Genomic DNA, 20,756 nt, shown 5'->3' on the forward strand with positions numbered 1-20,756 from the left:
TTTATTCTCTGTAATTTAGCATATTGTTATGTTACTACAAGTTACCATGAAGTTTGACTTCGTTTTTCGGTTTTTCGGTTTTTCGGTTTTTTTATATGCACCCCAGGGATTATTGATTGATTTCTTAAATTGTTTTTTTTTTTTATAGTTTGATTATTTCTAGATTAAATTTGCCACCAAAGCAGGTATACTCAAAACGACGAGCCGTCTTCTGAAATTCTTGCCACGTGGATTAAGAAAATAATAATAAAAAGAAAAAATAGTGATGTGGAGAGTAGAAGAGTGTAACCGCCAAGAACATGATCAACTTTGAGCTCTTTATTGTCTATAAAAGGAGAAAAAGTTGTCACGCAAAGATTCTAGAGACAGACAGAAAGCTATAGGATTACTGTGGACAATTTTGGTAAAACAGACTAGCTTGAATTTGATCTTGGTTCTTGATTTTTCTTTTTCTCTGTTTAAAACATCGAATTTTGTTTGTTTAGGGGAGAGCTCTGCAAGCAAACATGGATGAAAAGCCTGAAACTTTGGAGCCTGTGTTGAAGGAAGCCGTCGATTTGGTATCAAAAACAGAGCAACCAAACCCATCTCTCTCTTTTTTTAATTTTTTAGGGTCTGAAGACTGAATTTGTAGTGTTGAATGCAGGAGAATGTGCCAATCGAAGAGGTTTTTCAAACTCTGAGATGTAATTCTGATGGTCTCGCAACTGAGGCTGCCCAGCAGAGGCTTGCCATTTTTGGATATAACAAACTCCAGGAAAAGCAGGTTTCATTCATTTCCAATCAATTTAAGAAAATTAAAAAGGATGATTGGCTTTATCTGTGTTGTATTTTATAGGAAAGTAAGTTTTTGAAGTTCCTTGGATTTATGTGGAACCCTCTTTCTTGGGTAATGGAGGCAGCTGCTATCATGGCTATTGCACTTGCTAATGGAGGGGTGAGTGAGTTTATCTTAATAATTTCCTTGCTAACTGACTAACTGTACCTAAAATGAAAAAGACATACCTTTTTGTTTAGGGGAAACCGCCTGATTGGCAAGATTTTGTTGGAATTATTACTTTGCTTATTATCAATTCAACAATAAGCTTCATAGAGGAGAACAATGCTGGTAATGCTGCTGCTGCTCTAATGGCCCGTCTCGCTCCCAAAGCCAAGGTGTGGAGTGCAATGGATTGATTAAACAATCTCTTTGTTTTGATTGCTTCTTGCTCTTAGCCAAACTGTTGTTCAGGTTCTTAGAGATGGGAAGTGGATTGAGGAGGATGCCTCTATTCTTGTTCCTGGGGATATTATTAGTATCAAGCTTGGAGATATCATTCCTGCCGATGCTCGTCTCCTTGAAGGCGATCCTTTGAAAATTGATCAGGTAATTATGCAACTTTCATGTAATTATGCAACTACATTTAGATATTTGGTTAAGTTAGCTTCTTTTTATATTTGAATTGCAGTCAGCTCTTACTGGTGAGTCTCTTCCTGTGACAAAAGCACCTGGTGATAGTGTTTATTCAGGTTCTACCTGCAAACAAGGAGAGATTGAAGCTGTGGTTATTGCCACTGGAGTACATACATTCTTTGGCAAGGCTGCCCACCTTGTTGATACAACGAATCAAGTTGGACACTTTCAGAAGGTAATTAGATGCAACTGCACAACCCTTTTCTTCAACCGAAATTACGATATATTTGCTGATTTATATCTCTTACTTATTAATTGGATGCTTTTTGGACCACGCTCATTTCATTTGTATCTCTTACTTGTTTATTGGGTGTGTTTTGATACAAGTGTATTTTGTTCTTCATTCATTTTTGCTTTGTTCAATAGGTATTGACAGCAATTGGGAATTTCTGCATATGCTCCATAGCTGTGGGGATGATTATAGAAATAAGTGTCATGTACCCGATTCAAGAGCGGAAATACCGTCCAGGAATTGACAATTTACTAGTACTCTTAATTGGTGGAATTCCTATTGCAATGCCTACAGTGTTATCAGTGACGATGGCAATAGGGTCTCATAGATTATCTCAGCAGGTTGGTAATTGTAGCCATAACAGAATGATCAATTGATTTATATTTGATTTCTGGTGGTATTTGTAAGTGATGTTTTAAATTTTACAGGGAGCTATCACAAAAAGAATGACAGCAATAGAAGAAATGGCAGGCATGGATGTCCTCTGCAGTGATAAAACTGGAACTCTGACCTTGAACAAACTCACTGTTGATAAGAATCTGATTGAGGTTCGTTGCATAGTACTTCACATTGTGATGTCGTTTTTAATCTTCTGATTGTTGTTCCAACATTTTGTTTGGATTCAAATGCACAGATTTTCGTTAAAGGTGTGGACCCAAATACTGTGGTTCTGATGGCAGCCAGGGCCTCTCGAATAGAAAATCAGGATGCAATTGATGCTGCTATAGTAGGGATGTTGGCTGATCCAAAGGAGGTAGATTGATTTTCTGCATATATTTTGTTTAGCTATTTAGTTTGAGGTTTCATTTGTGAAATCACTATGACTAATTTTATGTAAATCATACTACTTCTCATTTTGTATTTTTGTTTCTTCTGACTAATAACAAGGCCCGAGCCGGTATTCAAGAAGTTCATTTCCTTCCATTCAACCCAACGGATAAAAGGACTGCTCTGACATATATTGATGGTGAAGGCAAAATGCATCGGGTCAGCAAAGGTGCACCAGAGCAGGTATGACAATCAACAACTATCTATTTTGATGCTTTTGCACTGTCATTTAAGTAACTCGAGTTATGTGATTGAATAGATTTTAAATCTTGTACACAACAAATCAGAAATAGAGCGTAGAGTTCATGCAATAATTGATAAGTATGCTGATCGAGGTTTACGATCTCTTGCAGTAGCATACCAGGTAAAGTATATGACCTTTGTTGATTCTTCACCGTATTGTTATCTGAGTTTGAAATCAGTAGGTTATTGTTGAATATTTATTCACAGGAAGTTCCTGAAGGTAAAAAAGAAAGCTCAGGAGGCCCATGGCAATTTATTGGTCTCATGCCTTTGTTTGATCCACCTAGACATGATAGTGCCGATACTATACGAAGGGCACTGAATCTTGGGGTAAATGTGAAAATGATAACAGGTGATCATGATTGTATCATTGATCGGAATATCCAATTCTTCAGATATTTCATTCTTGTTTATTGAGTACCCTTTGATAATTTTGATTCACTAATATGAGCCTTTTGGTCTCTTGTAGGTGATCAACTGGCAATAGCTAAGGAAACAGGACGCCGACTGGGAATGGGGACTAACATGTATCCTTCCTCAGCCTTGTTAGGTCAGAACAAAGATGAATCAATTGTTGCTCTGCCTGTTGATGAACTTATCGAGAAAGCTGATGGATTTTCTGGTGTTTTCCCTGGTATATCCCTTTAAACTTGAATTAGGTGTGACTTAGCCTATCATATCCACAACTATATCGAGTGAGAAGCCTAGGACTGGTGCCTTATGTTTGATGCTGGATTTGATAATATGTGTAACAACCATAATGATATGCTATATGTTTTTTTCTTTTACTTTATTCTGATGTTTCTCTTGTTTTACTGGCCTTGCTCCACTATTGGAACAGAACACAAATACGAGATTGTGAAACGTTTGCAAGCTAGGAAACACATATGTGGAATGACTGGTGATGGAGTGAATGATGCTCCTGCTTTGAAGAAGGCTGATATTGGCATAGCAGTAGCTGATGCAACTGATGCCGCCTGTAGTGCTTCAGATATTGTTCTAACAGAACCTGGCCTCAGTGTCATCATTAGTGCTGTACTAACTAGTCGAGCAATATTCCAGAGGATGAAAAATTACACAGTGAGCTTAAATTTCCTATTTTGTAGAACCTCAATGCCAAATAACTGAGTCCAGCATTATGTTATGAATAGCAGAGTTAGCTAATATAGTGGATTTTATGTTCTGCTTGCAGATATATGCAGTGTCTATCACAATTCGTATTGTGGTAAGTTCTTTGGTTTTAGCTTCTGAAAGGAAGCTTCGAGGTTCTGAGTTTTAACTCATCATTTCTTCCGACCTCCACACATGATGTATTTGATATGTGAATATATCAGCTACAATTATGCCTGCTAGTAATTTAATTTTAGTATGATAACGAAAATTAACATTTCGCTTATCTGTGATTATAGCTTACATAGTTGTTGAATGTGTTTTGTGTCAGCTTGGTTTTATGCTATTGGCACTCATATGGCAGTTTGACTTCCCACCCTTCATGGTGCTGATCATTGCTATACTTAATGATGGTTTGTACTTTTCGTTTGATTTAGGCATTGATTTTGATGTTCAGGTTAGACTTCTGTTAGTAATCACAAGATGTCCACTGTGCTAGGTACTATTATGACAATATCGAAAGATCGAGTGAAACCATCTCCTCTGCCAGACACTTGGAAATTAGGAGAGGTCTTTGCAACTGGGATCATTCTTGGTGGTTACTTGGCTATGATGACTGTCATTTTTTTCTGGGCAGCATACGAGACAGATTTCTTTCCTGTAAGATAAACTATGCCTGGTTTATTTGAATCAAATCACATTTCTACTCTCTTCACCGTCAGCTGATTCTTTTTGTTTCATTTCTACCAGATTGCTATATTCTTAAATGAATGAATGATTTATTACTGGTACGCTGATTTTTATAATTTGATTTGCAGAGAACATTTGGTGTTTCAAGCCTTCAAAAGAAGGATGAAGACGATTGGAGAAAACTTGCCTCAGCAATCTACCTGCAAGTGAGCACCATTAGTCAGGCTCTCATATTTGTGACTCGGGCTAGGAGCTGGTCGTTTGTTGAACGCCCTGGCCTTTTGCTTGTCGCAGCTTTTGTTGTTGCTCAGTGGGTGAGTTATATTTGATCTCGATATCTGATTCTCAACATGTCTAGAAAGTTTGATTGGTTTTTTTTTCTTTCATGATTAGATTGCTACTCTGATTGCTGTTTATGCAAGCTGGAGCTTTGCTGCGATTGAAGGGATTGGATGGGGTTGGGCAGGTGTGATCTGGCTCTACAACCTTATCTTCTATTTCCCACTTGATTTCATCAAGTTCTTCATCAGATATGCCCTGAGTGGGAAGGCTTGGGATCTTGTCATTGAGCAAAGGGTATAAATGACCGGTTCAATTGAGTTATTCTGGTGTGTACTCAACCTTATTCTGAGTGTTTTGTTTGTGGTTCTGCTTTGCAGATTGCCTTCACAAGGAAAAAGGATTTCGGTAAGGAAGAACGTGAGCTTAAATGGGCACATGCACAAAGGACCTTACATGGCCTGCATCCTCCTGATACCAAAATGTTCAATGACCGCGGTAGTTACACAGAACTTAACCAGATGGCTGAAGAGGCAAAAAGACGAGCTGAGATTGCAAGGTAAGATCACTCGCCATGAGTTAATTTGATCTTCAACTCATTTTCTTTGCCGGGGTCGTGTGCCTGTGTTATTTTCCAAGCAGTATAAAGGCTTGATAGTTTTGTGGTAACCATACATGAAATGACCACCCTTGATGCTTGCAGACTTAGAGAGCTGCATACCCTCAAAGGGCATGTCGAGTCAGTGGTGCGACTGAAAGGTTTGGACATCGACACAATTCAGCAAGCCTACACTGTCTGAGAGAGAATCTAATCTATTTTGAGTGTTATAGTAGGGAGTTTTTAGTGGTGAGAATGTAATTAGCAAGTTATCTCCAGAATTTATAATTTATCCATAATGCAACAGCAGTGATGTATCATATATTACAAATGCTTTTCCTCCATGTATGTAAATATTCTCTATATGATGCTGTACCATGAGCATATCATATCTTTTTGCAAACAAAATATAAATTTTTCGTTTTCTAAATCTATATAGAAGGATAAAATAAGCCTCAGAAACACTGAAGAACTTTTTATGCTTCAAATTCCCAGCAATCAACATGATCTTTACACTTCAAACTTGAGTTTCCATTTCCAAACTAAAGTGATATGTGTTCTTCCAAATTAGAAACAGCAAGAAATTTTAAATTATCACCTCACTTATAAACACAACACACCAAATAGACAAGTGATATGATCATGATGAAGTGCATTGTTGGTGGAATAATCTAAAAGCAACAGAAAGCAAAGAAATTTGATAAATTAGAAGCTTCTGTGCTTCTCAATCTTCTTGTGAAGTTCATCCTTCTTGGCTCCCACAATCCTATCAACTTCCTTCCCTTTCTTCACCAACACAAACGTTGGCATCGCTTGTACTCCAAATTCCTGTGCCACATTCTGTCAATCCCACAAAGCAATTCATCAAACACCATATATCTAATACCCCCAAATTCATAATTAACTAAAAAAATTAAACATTAAACCACATACAGGCAATTCATCCACATCGATCTTAGCAAAGGAGACATCCGTGAATTTCTCTGCCATGGCTTTGACTTCTGGTTCCATGAACTTACAAGGACCGCACCAAGATGCAGCGAAATCGATCACCATCTTACCTCAGAAAAATTAGGCAAAATCAAATAAAACTACCATATGAATCAGTTATAAGATTGATTCAGTAGAGAATGAGAAGAGTACCAGCTGGGATGATTCTTTAATAGAATTCAAGTGGAGCTGCCATCGCTGAGGGGAGTGGAAACTCGTCACAGCAGAGTGATCGACGGATGATGAATCGGCGGCGGCGGCGGCATCTCCGGTGAGGGCAGACAGTATAGATCCCATTGGTTTGCTTGGTAGCAATCTATGCAAGAATCTAGTTTAGAAGAGCGAGAGAAAAGGGAGCTTGGATTTGCGTGAAACAAGTGGTCAATTCAAAATTGGAATATGTAACTGATACATAAGTTTGTTTGGTGAATTTACAACAGTAATTTGCTGTTAAAATGTAAAAAACTATAAGATATCTTTTACATTTGTGATAAGGTTTAAATTTTTTTTATCATTTTTTGAAATATATATTTATTTATAATGTCTAAAATAGCATAGTTTTATCCTTAACGTTGTTAAACAATTTCAATTTTAATTTCATCTCTATCTAATAGAAAATTTTAACGGATTAACTTGAAGCTGTTTTAATAACATATTAAAAAATTTAAGTTGTTTAATTTGTATTTGAAAAACTTAAATATTGATATTTCGACATATTATTTGTAACTATGCTAGTAGTACAATAAATATTTTAGACATAATTAATATTTGAAAGGTACGCATCGACAATTATATTTTGGTGACAATTAATATTTGAAAGGTACGATGCGTGACAATTAATATTTCTCAAATCCTATATATTTTGGTGAATTCATAATTTATATCATAAAAAAACGTGAAAAATAAAAAAATGAGAAAAACGGTTAAAAAATGTAAAAATACGAAAAATATGAAACACACAAAACATGAATAATGTAAAAAAGTTATAAACACGAGAATATGCAAAAAAAAACGCGAAAAACATGAAAACGTGAACAAATGGGAAAAAAAGAAAACACAAACACATGAATAACGCGAAAAGTGACAAAACACGAAATATACTAAAAACGTGAAAAAATACGAAAATGTAAAAAATGCTAAAACACAAAAATGTGACAATACGTGAAAACCGCGATAAACATGAAAATGCAAAAAACGCAAACAAAACACGAAAACGTGAAAAAATACGAAAAACATGAAAAACACGAAAAGGTAACAAAATGCGAAAAAAACAAAAACGTGAAAAAAAGAAAGCGCGAAAAACCAAAAACTAAAACGTGAAAATATGAAAAAACAAAAAAAATGTAAAAAAAATACAATAACGTGAATAACACGAAAACGTGAAAAATACGAAAATGTGAACAAACACCAAAAACAAGAAAACTTAGAAAACATGAAAACGCGTAAAAGAAATGCAAAAAACATGAAAATATGAAAAAACGTAATAAACACATTTTTCATATTTTCGTGTTTTTAACGTTTTTTCATGTTTTTCGTGTTTTCCTACTTTTTCATGCTCTTCTGTTTTTAATATTTTTTTATTTTCGTGATTTTCGAATTTTTTCACTTTTTGTGTTTTCACGTTTTTTTTTCTTCACTTTTTTCTGTTTTTCATATTTTTCTATATTTTCATGTTTTTAACATTTTTATGTTTTTTTGTGTGTGTTTTTTTACATTTTCTTGTTTTCATGAGTTTTTTTCTACAGGTTTTCATATTTTTGCATTTTTATACCTTTCCACGTCTTTATAATCAAGTTTTTATTATTTTTTCGTTTTTAAAATTTTTCGTGTTTTTTTTTCGTTTTTCATGTTTTCGTTTTTTCTGTTTTTTATATATTTTTAAAATAATATATATTAAATATTTGAACAATTTATAGTAATAATTAAAATTTTAAAAGAAATAAGACATTACATTTGAGTGTAATATTGTCTTCTGAAAAAAAAAACTATTTATTCCGTTCTATTTTATTCCACCAACCAAACATAGGAATAATTATTCCTAGAAATTTCTATTCCATTCTTTGTTATTCTATTCCTTTGGAATAGCCATTCCATTTTATTCCGCGAACCAAACGACACCTTTAAGTTTAAATAATGAGTATAAGGGCTAAATTTGATCCCAACGTTTTATGTGAAGTACAGATTTAATCATAATATATGAAATTGTCCAAATTTAACCCTAACTTTTTCACGCAAGATCAATTTTAGCCATATGTTACCGAAAATTTGAAAAGATTGGTTTGACTGTTACTTAACTATCATATCGGATCTTCCAAACAAAGTTTATCGATAAACTGGAGCTGTTTCGTAAATTTTTTGTTGGCTATTTCTAACTATATTAGTAACACAGTAAGCATTTTAAACATTTTGACAAATTTTGTTGTGATTAACTTATATGCGACAGACTTAATTGTTAGCATTTAACAGTTCTTTTGTAACTGCGTTAGTAACACATTAAATATCTTAGATAGAATTGATGTTTGGAAGGTCCAATGTAATAGTTAAATAACAGTTAAACCAGTATTTTTAAACTTTAGGTAATGTAAGGCTAAAATTGATCTTGCCTGAAAAACGTTAGATTAGTTAAGGTCAAATCTGAACATCACAAAAAAAAACATAGGGTCAATATACTTGTTATTTATTTTTCCTAAAATAGTGTCCAATGGTTGTTACATACATCTACGGTACTAGACTTTATTTTTTGTGTAACCATTTTACCACCTCATAGTAGTACAACTATATATATATATAATGTTATTATGTTCTTATTAATGACATGAAAATTATTTAAAAATCTTATTCTTTCTCTCTCTATCTTTCTAATCTCTCTTCCGACTCTACCTTATCTTCTCAATCTCCTAAAATTCCTATTTGTCAGCCTAACAAGTGACATTGGTATCACAGACTGTTCTTCCAAAGACCATTATATGAATGATAGATACTCCCTTGTGAGGCAACAAAAAGAAAAGAAAAAGCGGCCATGTAAACCTTAGCAAATCAATTTACAGGGTGTTTATTAGATGGGATAAAGATACGGGGATAGGGATAAAAAAACTGAGATGAGTTATCTCATGTTTGTTTTAGAGATATGTTAGGGAGATAAGAGAGGGATATGAGTCTTATCCCTCAAATCCTATACCCCTTGAAGGTCATACTTAAGGAATTGAAATTCCAAGTTATATCTCCCAAGTTGACCAACCATTGCACTCTAAAAACCATTTCACATCCTTCCAAGTTTATAACCAAGAAATCTCCTGCAAAATTTTGGCCCTAGATCACCTATAGGAACCCTTCACAAATATAGGAAGATAGAAACACTTGACCATTAACAACTATAATTTTAGCACGTCAATTGCCTTCAAAGTACATCATAATCTCTTGATCATTGTGAGGTCTAGGAAATTATATGTACTGACCGGGTCTACTAGGATATGCAATGCCTTCTTATTGAAATTGATTGTAATGACAGGGTGAACCTGTAGTGATCCCTCCCATTGCACATAAGGATATCAATGGACACTCATCATGTTGTACTTCACTTTCTATGGTCTCCTCCACTTCTTTGCCTGGACAGGCTTGCACCATTATCATGTGCATATACTTCTTCTTGCATTGGTGACCAGGGGTGAACTTCTCACCACAGCAAAACATAAGTTTTGAGCTCTCTTATCTGCTAATTCTGCTTCAGTTAGTCTACGAGCTTTGGGTTGAGCTTGGGATTTGGTAATGGTCTGATTGGTTGGTTTAGGAATTGAATAAGTAGAACCTATGAGTAATTTGGGTATATTAGGTGTTGGTAACATGGGTGGTTATGGTTTGTATGGTGTTACTGTAGTTGAGTTACCTGCAGCGAACCGGGTTTTACTACTAATCGTTCTTCCTGCCTTAATAGCATTTAAATAGTCATCTTGCATTCTAGAAAGTGCATAAGCTTGCTACAAGGTTTTGGGGCCAAACATTTGTAGAGGAAACCCAATTTCATCGTTGAATCCACTAAGAAAACAACTTAATATTTTCTTCAGATAAGGTCACCTTGTGTGAGTAGATATCGAATGCCTTCATCTAGTCCAAGAGAGTTCCAGTCTCAGTCAGCCTGTTAAGATCTGTTGTTGGATCTTCATAGACCCTTTTCTCCAAATCGCCCCTTAATTTATTTCACATAATCATTCCATGAAGGATCTTCTGGCCTTCCTTTACTCTTCAGGAATGACTTGTGCCATTCTAGTGCGCTGCCTTTAAGATGGAGAGATGCTAATTTGAAGCGGGGTGTTGTCAATATGGAAGAAATGCTCACATCTGAACAACCATCTTTCCTATTATGTTCCATCGGAGGCATGGAAAATCTACCTTGGCAAATCTGGTGGATATGTGATAATGTTGCTTTGAGTTTGGGCCAAGGTTAACTATATGGTTAGTTCTGGGTGGGTTGGTAGGATTAGTGTTTAAATTAGTGAGGAAGGTCTTAGCCTTTGTTTGGGAGTTTGGAGGTTAATGGAGGTGAGAGTTAAAGAATGTAATGGAAAGGGAAGGGAAGTGATGGAAAGGAAAGTTAAAAATTAACCTTGTTTGGGAGTTTATAGAATGTAAATGAGGTTAAATGTTTAACTTTGTTTGAGACATCAAATATAGAGGGGAAGTAAAGTTAAATTTACACTGTAGAGACAAAAAAAAATTAAAAAACTTTATGTTACTCCCATTAACCCCCAATTTGGAGGTTAGAGGAAGTAAACATTTAACTTCCATTAACCTTCATTTACTCTCAAAAAACAACTCTCAAACAAGGTTAACTTGATATTTAACCTTCCATTACTCCTATTTACTTCCATTAACCCCCTCCCAAATAAGGGCTTAAGCTCGTCTACAATGGAACTCTATTGCCTAGTCATCATTTCTTCAAATAATTGTTCTTGCCTCTTATTGTTCGTTACGAACATACTCTTCACCATCTATTTGAGATTGTTGTCGTTTTTCTTTTGTTCTTCAGATTTGGTGCTGTCAGCCATGAGAACATTTAGGTTTGGATTTGGCCAGATGAATCCCATAGGGGAGGAAGGCTGCTCTGATGCCAAATTACACCAGATAAGAATTTGAGATTCAAGAGAGAAAACTTAAGTGATTTCATTTATGAAAAAATAATGAACATATTCCAAGGAAGGTATTGATTTTATTAGAAGCAAAAAAGGATTGAAACTCTGCAATTCTTATTATTGAAAAACAACAGTACAAGTTCAGCTATATATAGCTGGATACAAAAGATTATGTGGATGGCTCTCCTCCACATTTTGATAACTACTTTTCCCGCCTATATCACATGCCACAAACACTTGACACGTGTAATGATACTTCAACAGCCTTCCCTAAAATTGATGTACTTCTCCTCATCCAACTCTTCTATCATTAACAGCCTCCCCACAAGATGAAGAGCAATTTACAACTTTCATCTTGTCTAAGAACCCGAACATTTGTGAACCGGTTAATGCTTTTGTAAGCAAATCTGCAACTTGATGCGATGAAGCTACATATGGAGTACTGATGAAACTAGTTACTAAATGCTCACGAACGATGTGGAAATCGATCTCAACATGTTTCATTTTTTCATGAAACACTAGGTTCGCAGCAATGTGAATAGCTGCTTGATTGTCACATCTTAAAGGAATTGGAAAAATGGGGTTAATGTCAAACTCTTTCAACAAGAATGATAACCACTTTAACTCACATGATGCAGTGGCCATAGCTCTATACTCAGCTTCAGCTGAGCTCTTGCTCACTATCCCTTGTTTCTTTGGTTTCCAAGAAACTAAACACTCCCTTATGAAGACACAATACCCTGTTACTGATTTTCTTATGATTTTTCACCTCCCCCAGTCTGAATCGCAAAACCCCTCCATGGAATTTAATTCAGATTGAGAGCTATAAAATAACCCCACTGAACTAGTGCCTTTCAAATATCTCACTACATGTTTTGCTGCCTCCATCTGCAATTGAGTTGGATTGCTCATATATTGACTCAATTCTTGAGTTAAAAAAGCAATATATGGCCGAGTAAAACCTAAATACAGCAATTTGCCAACCAATTTTCGAAAGCTTTCTGGTTTTTCATACTCTGCTGATTCCACATCCAACTTGGTTCTACCAGCAAAAGGACTAGTGGTTGAATGAGCATTGTCCAAACCTGCATCACTAATCAAGTCTGTGATATATTTAGACTGAGTAATTATTGTTAGGCATGAATTTGACTACAATTTAACATATTATTTATGATGAATTAAGGGTGTTTTTAGGGTTAAATTACGTGAAAGAAGACCTTATAAGTGTTTTTGTGCAGATTTGGAAAGATTAAGTTAAACAGACTGTAAGCAGCCTGTTTTGCACAAACCATGAGGAGATGAGCAACCTATGATCCAGCGGTCTAACACTGCAATTTCTGATGACGGATGGCGACGTGACAGACGGTAGGAGCGACAGGCAAGAAAGGCAGATAAGAGCAGTTAAAAGAAGCATGATGACAAGAAAGTTCGACCCTTGAGTGTTTAAGGGTCAAAAGGATCTTAACCACTTCTAGTAGTCTAGGATTTATAAACAATTTAGTTGGTTTTTGTAATATTTTATCACATATTGTCAGTACTGTTTTGATCTTTTCTCCTTTAAATAGACGTAGTGGGGGAAAGGAAAAGATATCTTTTTGTTAACTAAAAATAGACGTTTTGGTAGAGAGAAGAGCTTTGGATGAAGAGGATGACTCCATGGATGGAGCTCTGTAGATGGGAAGCAGACTGTTCACTCGGTAGTATGAGTGATTAGTCATTTTGAACTGGTTCGGCCAGTTAGGGCCGGTTATGTAAGCTCTTTATTTTCTATTTATGAATGAATGTTGTTAATTTATGAAGTGTTTGATGAAGCTTTTTATTCCATTTCTTACGCATGTATGCCAGTGTTAGATGAATGATAGGGAACTGCTTTCATCTTCACGGACCTTTTTATCAAACATCCAACCCCGAAGCAGGAATGTTAGGAGGTTGTATCAAGGGTTTTTCTTTATTGAAATGATGTTTCGATCTTAATGCAAGAAAGAACCAACATTAGGGACGCTTATTGTTGTAGTAAGTCTTATAATCTTAAGAACACACGAGAGTTGACTTAAGTGAGCATTAAAACAGAAACATTGACTTCACTTTACTCCATTCATGAATAAATAGGATGTTTAGGGGCTCAAAGTAACCTGTTCCACTGTGCCTAACCTGTTCTACCTTTTATCCATTATCAAGTAATCGTTTTTATCAGTTTACTCATTGACTTTGTCACATTTTCACAATATCTCTCATTATAAAGAATTCACACACCACGAACACCCTGTTCTACAAGGTTTTTCTAGTAAAATTTGGTCTTCAATCCATGTGGAGACGATACTCTATTTATCACTTTATTACTTGTTTCTAGTGCACTTGCTAGAGTCTGTTCAGAGGACAACAAGTTTTTGGCGCCGTTGCGGGGATTGAAAGCAACAAAATTTATCTGAAAATTTCTGTGACAAGGTGTTTTTAATCTGTTTGCTAAGTAGTGCAGCCAGAAGTAGTATTCCCACTGTCTATGCGCAGAGCTGGACCACCAGTTTTTCCTATCGATCAAGAGAATGTGTAGACGAAACCGAGCGGGAGCTCGACGAGCAAGATAGAGAGAGCGACAAAGAGAAAGAAGGATGGCTGGAAGAGTACCACCAGAACAACCAGTTCAACCCAACCAAGAGGAGGAAGGAGACAACAACAACCCTCTAGTTATGAGGATCAGAGACTATTCTAGACCAACCATAGAAGGACACTCGTCGTGCATTGTGTTGCCGAACGAAGGGAACAACATGTTTGAAGTGAAATCATCTATGATACAAATGTTGCAGGCCGCAGTGCAATTCAATGGATACCAGTCGGAAGATCCAAACGGGCACATCCAGGAGTTCATTATACTATACAACACTTTCTGATCAAACCGAGGAGTTTCCGATGATGTGATAAGGCTAAAGTTGTTTCCTTTTTCTCTCAAAGATAAAGCAAAGAACTGGCTACAGAACCTACAGCCAGGAACCATTACCACTTGGGAAGAAATGGCTAGTGCTTTTCTAATGAAATATTTTCCACCTAGACAGGCAATCAAACTCAGAAATGAGGTATCTCACTTCGTGCAAGAAGAGGATGAATCCTTGGCCGAGGCATGGGAAAGGTACAAAGAGCTATTAAGAAGGGTACCGAATCATGGCATCCCCATGTGGATGCAAGTGTAGAATTTTTACAATGGAGTAACCAACATTTATAAAATCCAGATAGAATCTGTTGCCAATGGTAACCCCGAAGATCAGTGAACCGTCGTTCTATGATGTTTGTGATTTTTGTGGAGGACCTCACTTAAACATCAACTGTCCTGGAGTCAAGCAAGGGAAAGGTGAGATGGAACAATGTGATTATGCTGGATATAATTAGAGGAACCCACCAAACCCATACTCCAATAATTACAACATTGCTACAAGAAATCATCTGAACTTCGGATGGACGGGACAGCTAAATCAGCAGGAACAACCAAGGTATCAGCAGCAGCAAAGAGGACATTACCAAAGGCAACCTCAACCACCTTATAAACAGCCTGTTCCACCAAAGGAAGATGTAGAACAGGACATGAAGACCATGATGTTGCAATTCATAAAGCAGACACAAGCTTCAATCAAAAATTTAGAGACACAAGTCCATCAAATTGTTGCGTCTTCATCAAAAGGAAAAGGGATAATGCCAAGTAATACCGAACCAAACCCTAAGGGAGATGTCATGGCAATCATTCTGCGGTCTGGTAAGGAAACTCACCCTCCTTTGTCAACTGATAAAAATGTTAAGTGTGCAGGTACCTCTTAAAACACTGAAGAAGATAAGGAACAAACTGTTCCTAGCTAGGAAGAACCAGCCGTGGTGGAATTGACCACTGATCGAGACCAGGAGGAACAAGGGAAGAGGTACAAACCACCCTCTCACTATGTACCACATGTACCTTATCCGGCGAGGCTGATAAACAAGAAGCTTGAAGAGCAAAATTCAAAAGTGCTAGACACCTTAAGGAAGTTGCATATTAACATCCCCTTCATGGAAGCACTTTCCCAGATGCCCACATATGCAAAATTCTTAAAAGATATCTTATCAAACAAGAAGAAATTGGAAAATATCTCGATGATCCAACTGAACAGGGACTGCTCCTCAATACTCCAGAATAAGCAGCAGCTTCCGAAAAAGCTGAAGGATCCAGGGAGTTTTTCTATTCCATGCTCAATTGACAAGTTAAATATTGAAAATGCATTATGTGACTTAGGAGCAAGTATAAACCTAATGCCATATTCTGTGTATGATAAGCTAGGGTTAGGAGAACCACAACCAACTAGAATGTTCATTCAGTTGGCTGATAGGTCTGTATGTTACTCGAGGGGAGTCGTGGAAGATGTACTGGTCAAAGTAGGAAAATACATACTGCCTGTTGATTTTATCATAATGGACATAGACGAGGACTTGCATGTTCCTATTATCTTGGGTAGACCGTTCTTAGCAACGGGCAAAACATTGATTGATGTAGTAGAAGGACAATTATTTTTGCGAATTAATGGGGAGGAAATCATTTTCAAGATGAATGAGGCTATGAGACGAACTAACACTAGTGATGACTCATGTTATTTCTTAGATGATTTCCAAAGTCTTTCCACTTCGCAGGAACATGGACATGACACTCTGGAGGCTCTCCTGGGAGAAGAAGTGAATTTATGTGAAGGAACAGGCTATTCCATTGAAACCAACTTGTCAACACTTCCTTCGAACCCCACTGTCCCTACTCATCAAGAACCACCTGAAATACCCACTGTGCCATTGACCAAACTTGAACTAAAACCTTTGCCATCACACTTAGAGTATGCATTTCTTGAACCACCTAGCGGAAGCCCGATGATTATATCTTCAAAACTAACCCCTGATCAGAAAGCTCAACTCATGGAGGTATTGCGAAGAAACAAGGAAGCTATTGCGTGGAAAATTGATGATATCAAGGGTATTAGTCCAGCAGTATGCATTCATAGAATTCTGATGGAGAAAGATCACAAGCCGTCTGTCCAACCATAGTGCAGACTGAACCCCCACATGAAGGAGGTTGTAAGGAAAGAAGTGATCAAGCTGTTGGATGCAGGAATCATTTATCCCATCTCTGACAGTGTGTGGACTAGCCATGTTCATCTTGTGCCAAAGAAAGGAGGTACCACAGTGGTTCTCAATGAAAAAAATGAGTTGGTTCCCACAAGAACCATAACAGGATGGCGAGTGTGTGTGGACTACCGAAACCTCAACGAGGCAACAAGGAAAGACCACTTCCCTTTACCCTTCATTGATCAGATGCTAGAACGTTTGGCAAGGTATGCATTTTACTGTTTCCTTGACGGATATTCGGGGTACAATCAAATTGCTATCCATTGTGAAGATCAAGAGAAAACAACCTTCACCTGCCCCTATGGGACTTATGCTTACAGACGAATGTCGTTCGGATTATGCAATGCCTCAACCACGTTTCAGAGATGCATGATGTCCATATTTCACGATATGGTGGAACGGACTGTGGAAATCTTCATGGACGATTTCTCCGTCTATGGAAACTCATTTGGAAGCTTTCTGAACAACCTGGAGGTTGTGCTAGTGCGATGTAGGGAGACCAATTTAGTCTTAAATTGGGAGAAATGCCACTTCATGGTTACTGGTGGCATTGTTCTTGGGCATCAAATCTCTGAAAAAGGAATGGAAGTAGACAAAGCCAAGGTGGAAGTGATAGAGAAACTTGTTGTTCCTACTAATATCAAAGATGTGAGAAGTTTTCTCGAACACGCAGGGTTCTACCGAAGGTTTATAAAGGATTTCTCAAAGATCGCATTACCTTTGTCAGCTTTGCTACATAAAGATGTGGATTTCTCATTTGACACAAGCTGTGTAAAAGCATTTGAACTATTGAAGGGCAAGCTGATCAAATCACCTATACTAACAGGACCCAACTGGGAACAGCCATTTAAGATGATGTGCGATGCTAGTGATACATGTGTAGGAGCTGTTCTTGGGCAAAGGATTGAGAAGAAGTTCCGGCCTATCTATTATGCAAGCAAAACATTAAACGAGGCTCAGCAGAACTACACCGCGACAGAGAAGGAGCTTCTTGCAGTAGTGTATGCTTTTGACAAATTCCGTCCATACTTGGTTTTGTCAAAAGTCACTGTCTACACAGACCATGCTGCATTACGCTACCTGTTTGCAAAGAAAGATGCAAAGCCAAGGCTGATACGGTGGTTACTCTTACTCCAAGAATTTGACCTCGAAATCAAGGACAAGAAGGGGACAGAAAATGTAGTTGCTGATCATTTGTCCAGAATTTCTCATAAGAACAACCAGGAACAACCAGGAATCATAGAGACTTTTCCAGATGAGCGTTTGTATTCTCTACAGCTTACTCCATGGTTTGCTGACATTGCGAATTTCCTTGCTAGTTCAATTAAACCTCATAACCTGTCCACTAACCAAAGGAAGAAGTTCTATGCAGAAACCAAATATTATTTTTGGGAGGAACCATATCTTTTCAAGTTATGCGCAGATCCGATCATTCGCATGTGCATCACCCAAGAGGAAGGACAGGCTGTTTTGAGCCATTATCACGATCGAGAAGCAGGTGGGCATCATAGCGCAAGTAGAACAGCAGCCAAAGTGCTTCAATAAGGTTTTTTCTGGCCAACCATTTTCAAAGATGCCAATGTGTTTGTACGCACTTGTAATGAGTGCCAACGAACAGGCAATATTTCAGCTCGAAATGCCATGCCCCTCAGTAACATTGTTGTTTGTGAAATATTTGATATATGGGGCATAGACTTCATGGGACCATTCCCTACGTCTTTTGGACATAAATACATATTAGTTGTAGTCGACTATGTGAGCAAGTGGGTCGAAGCAATTGCTAGTCCCACAAATGACGCCCGTGTGGTTATAAAATTCCTAAAAAGGATGTTTGCCCGATTTGGTGTCCCCCGGGCGATCATTAGTGATCAAGGAACCCACTTTTGCAACGCTCAATTTGAAAAGTTGATGGGCAAGCTTGGAGTCTCTCATAGAATTGCCACACCTTACCACCCACAAACTAGTGGACAGGTGGAGATTTCAAATCGTGAAATCAAAAGAATTTTGGAAAAAACCGTAGGCAATTCTAGGAAAGACTGGGCAAACAAGCTTAACGATGCTTTATGGGCATATAAAACTGCATATAAGACACCCATTGGAATGTCCCCATTTAGATTATTGTATGGGAAGTCCTGTCATCTTCCAGTAGAGATGGAGCATAGAGCCTTTTGGGCTTTAACTTTCCTGAATTTTGAGAAACAGGCTGTGGGAACAAAGAAGGTTTCAATTCTATGACATGGAAGAGTTCAGGTTGTTTTCATACGAAAACGCAGTGAATTATAAGGAAAATACCAAGAAATGGCATGACAGAAAAATCCAGGAGAAAGTCTTTCAAGAAGGACAGAGGGTCCTTTTGTACAATTCAAGGCTCAGACTATTCCCTGGAAACCTGAACTCAAGGTGGTCAGGGCCGTATACGATGAACAAAGTGTTCGATCACGGGGGAGTCAAGATTGGCAAGGAGGATCATGAACCTTTCAAGGTGAACGGGCAGAGGTTAAAACCTTATCTCGAGAATGATCACCAAAGGAAGATTGACACTGTCCACTTCCAGGATCCCCCGAGCTAATAGAATCAAGAACAGGGTGTCCGCTGCAAACACCAATTGTAGCACGAGTAATCTTGCATTTTAGTACATTACTTTCAATTTTTGTCGAATTTTAGGTAGGATTGCTTAGTCGTGTTAAGATCAACTTTGAGTCATCTGAGGGTCCGTAAATAAGATAGTTTCTTTGATTAAAAGTTTTTAAGTGCGAGTAAAAATGTAAAACTTTTACCCTTCCATGCGGGTAAAGTTTTAAATTTTTACTTGTCTGAAAAAGGAATGTGAAATGATCTTTTGGGGAGGGAAATCAATTGGTCCAAAAATATGAAGCGAACATAGGGCAATTAAAGTGAACATCAAATCAGACTGTTCTTTGGGTACTTATTATACTCTACTTTTGCACCTCTCTCGGTAAAACCAAAGTAGGTAGAGTATAGTAAATTCAAACTCAAAAAGTAACCATTCGCTACCCCAAGCGTCTTTTCATCTGGCCGCGGCTGTTGCCACAACTACTCATATAGGTGGAGTTCATAGAAACGTCATCATAATGACGGTTCTGGCAACATGCCATTTCACGCATTTTTCTACTTAAAGGACGTAGACTGTATTGTGGACCCTAGTTAAAAAATTTCTAAACTCTTTCTTGCACACCGTTCCCCATATTTTATTTGATAACTATTTTTGGGTGTCCCTATTTAGTCGCTATCTCAGGATGAGGACTCGAGGCTCAGGGAAACAAGTAAAAGTAGAAGGCACAAAGAAAGAAAAAGTGAAGGGCAAGATGGTGGGCACAAGCACAGTCGCGTTTGTACCCGACGAAAAACTAGTAAAGCAATTGTCTCAGTTTAAGGACTATATGCTGATTTGGCTCAACTCGAATTTGGGCCGGTGAGAACTATATGCTGGGAAACGCTCAAAAAGCTTAAGCTTGTGGAACGTGTAAGGAAACCGATGGAAGCAGGCCATTTTGGCTGCTTCTTTGAGATGAAGGAGCCCGCATACAAGGGACTCACTTTGGAGTTTCTGGCCACCTTTAAACATGATCCTGAGATCACCGACCCAGATGAAGAAGGAAAGTTCAGTTTCCGACTGATGACCTATACCCAATGGCCATCTTTGAACACATTTAATAACCTGCTCGGCGCTGCGGATGACGATGACTTGGAGTCTGACGGGTACAAAGGGGCTTTCACCAAAACCCCGGATGAGTTTGACCCGACGGCTTTCTGGCGCTCAATCTCTGGCCAGCCAAGTTACGACGGTAGTGCCTCCAAAGCATCTGGTATTAAGGACTATGCCATCCGGTACTTGCACAAACTGGTTTCCGGCACCATCTTCGCACGCGAGAACCAGGCCACTATCCCTCACGCAGACCTTACGGCTCTTTGGAGTATGGTATAGGGGCACATGATGAACTTTGGATTATGGTTTGGGGAGTACATTAGCGCTTTTGGAAGGAAAAACTCGTTTTTCATATGCTGTGGCAGCATTGTGACACGAATAGCAGAAGCAATAGGGGTCTTCAAGCCAGAAGA

General features: G+C 37.7%; 2 protein-coding genes and 1 non-coding gene across 3 annotated transcripts; 1 reads left to right on the forward strand and 2 right to left on the reverse strand.

Annotated features, from left to right (window-relative positions):
• Positions 1-296: 296 nt before the first annotated feature.
• Positions 297-5,808, forward strand: LOC136232042 (plasma membrane ATPase 3-like). Its single transcript, XM_066021082.1, has 22 exons — positions 297-403; positions 486-560; positions 647-766; positions 839-937; positions 1,018-1,155; positions 1,232-1,366; positions 1,449-1,628; positions 1,820-2,026; positions 2,114-2,233; positions 2,320-2,439; positions 2,574-2,696; positions 2,773-2,877; positions 2,964-3,108; positions 3,226-3,390; positions 3,598-3,836; positions 3,949-3,981; positions 4,198-4,279; positions 4,366-4,526; positions 4,685-4,870; positions 4,950-5,132; positions 5,216-5,394; positions 5,539-5,808. The coding sequence occupies exons 2-22, from the start codon at positions 507-509 to the stop codon at positions 5,633-5,635; spliced, it is 2,871 nt and encodes a 956-aa protein (XP_065877154.1). The 5' UTR covers positions 297-403; positions 486-506; the 3' UTR covers positions 5,636-5,808.
• An 85-nt stretch (positions 5,809-5,893) lies between these two features.
• LOC136232043 (thioredoxin H2) lies at positions 5,894-6,810 on the reverse strand. The gene is made up of 3 exons (XM_066021083.1): positions 6,577-6,810; positions 6,367-6,489; positions 5,894-6,273 (listed from the first exon to the last, which is right to left on the reverse strand). Exons 1-3 carry the CDS (start codon positions 6,718-6,720, stop codon positions 6,139-6,141), a joined length of 402 nt encoding a protein of 133 aa, XP_065877155.1. The 5' UTR covers positions 6,721-6,810; the 3' UTR covers positions 5,894-6,138.
• A 7,795-nt stretch (positions 6,811-14,605) lies between these two features.
• Positions 14,606-14,712, reverse strand: LOC136234372 (small nucleolar RNA R71). The gene has a single exon (XR_010691258.1). It is a non-coding gene; the product is annotated as a small nucleolar RNA R71 (small nucleolar RNA).
• Positions 14,713-20,756: the final 6,044 nt, after the last annotated feature.

This window comes from Euphorbia lathyris, chromosome 6 (genome assembly GCF_963576675.1).
Source record: "Euphorbia lathyris chromosome 6, ddEupLath1.1, whole genome shotgun sequence".
In the NCBI taxonomy this organism is placed as follows: Eukaryota; Viridiplantae; Streptophyta; class Magnoliopsida; order Malpighiales; family Euphorbiaceae; genus Euphorbia; species Euphorbia lathyris.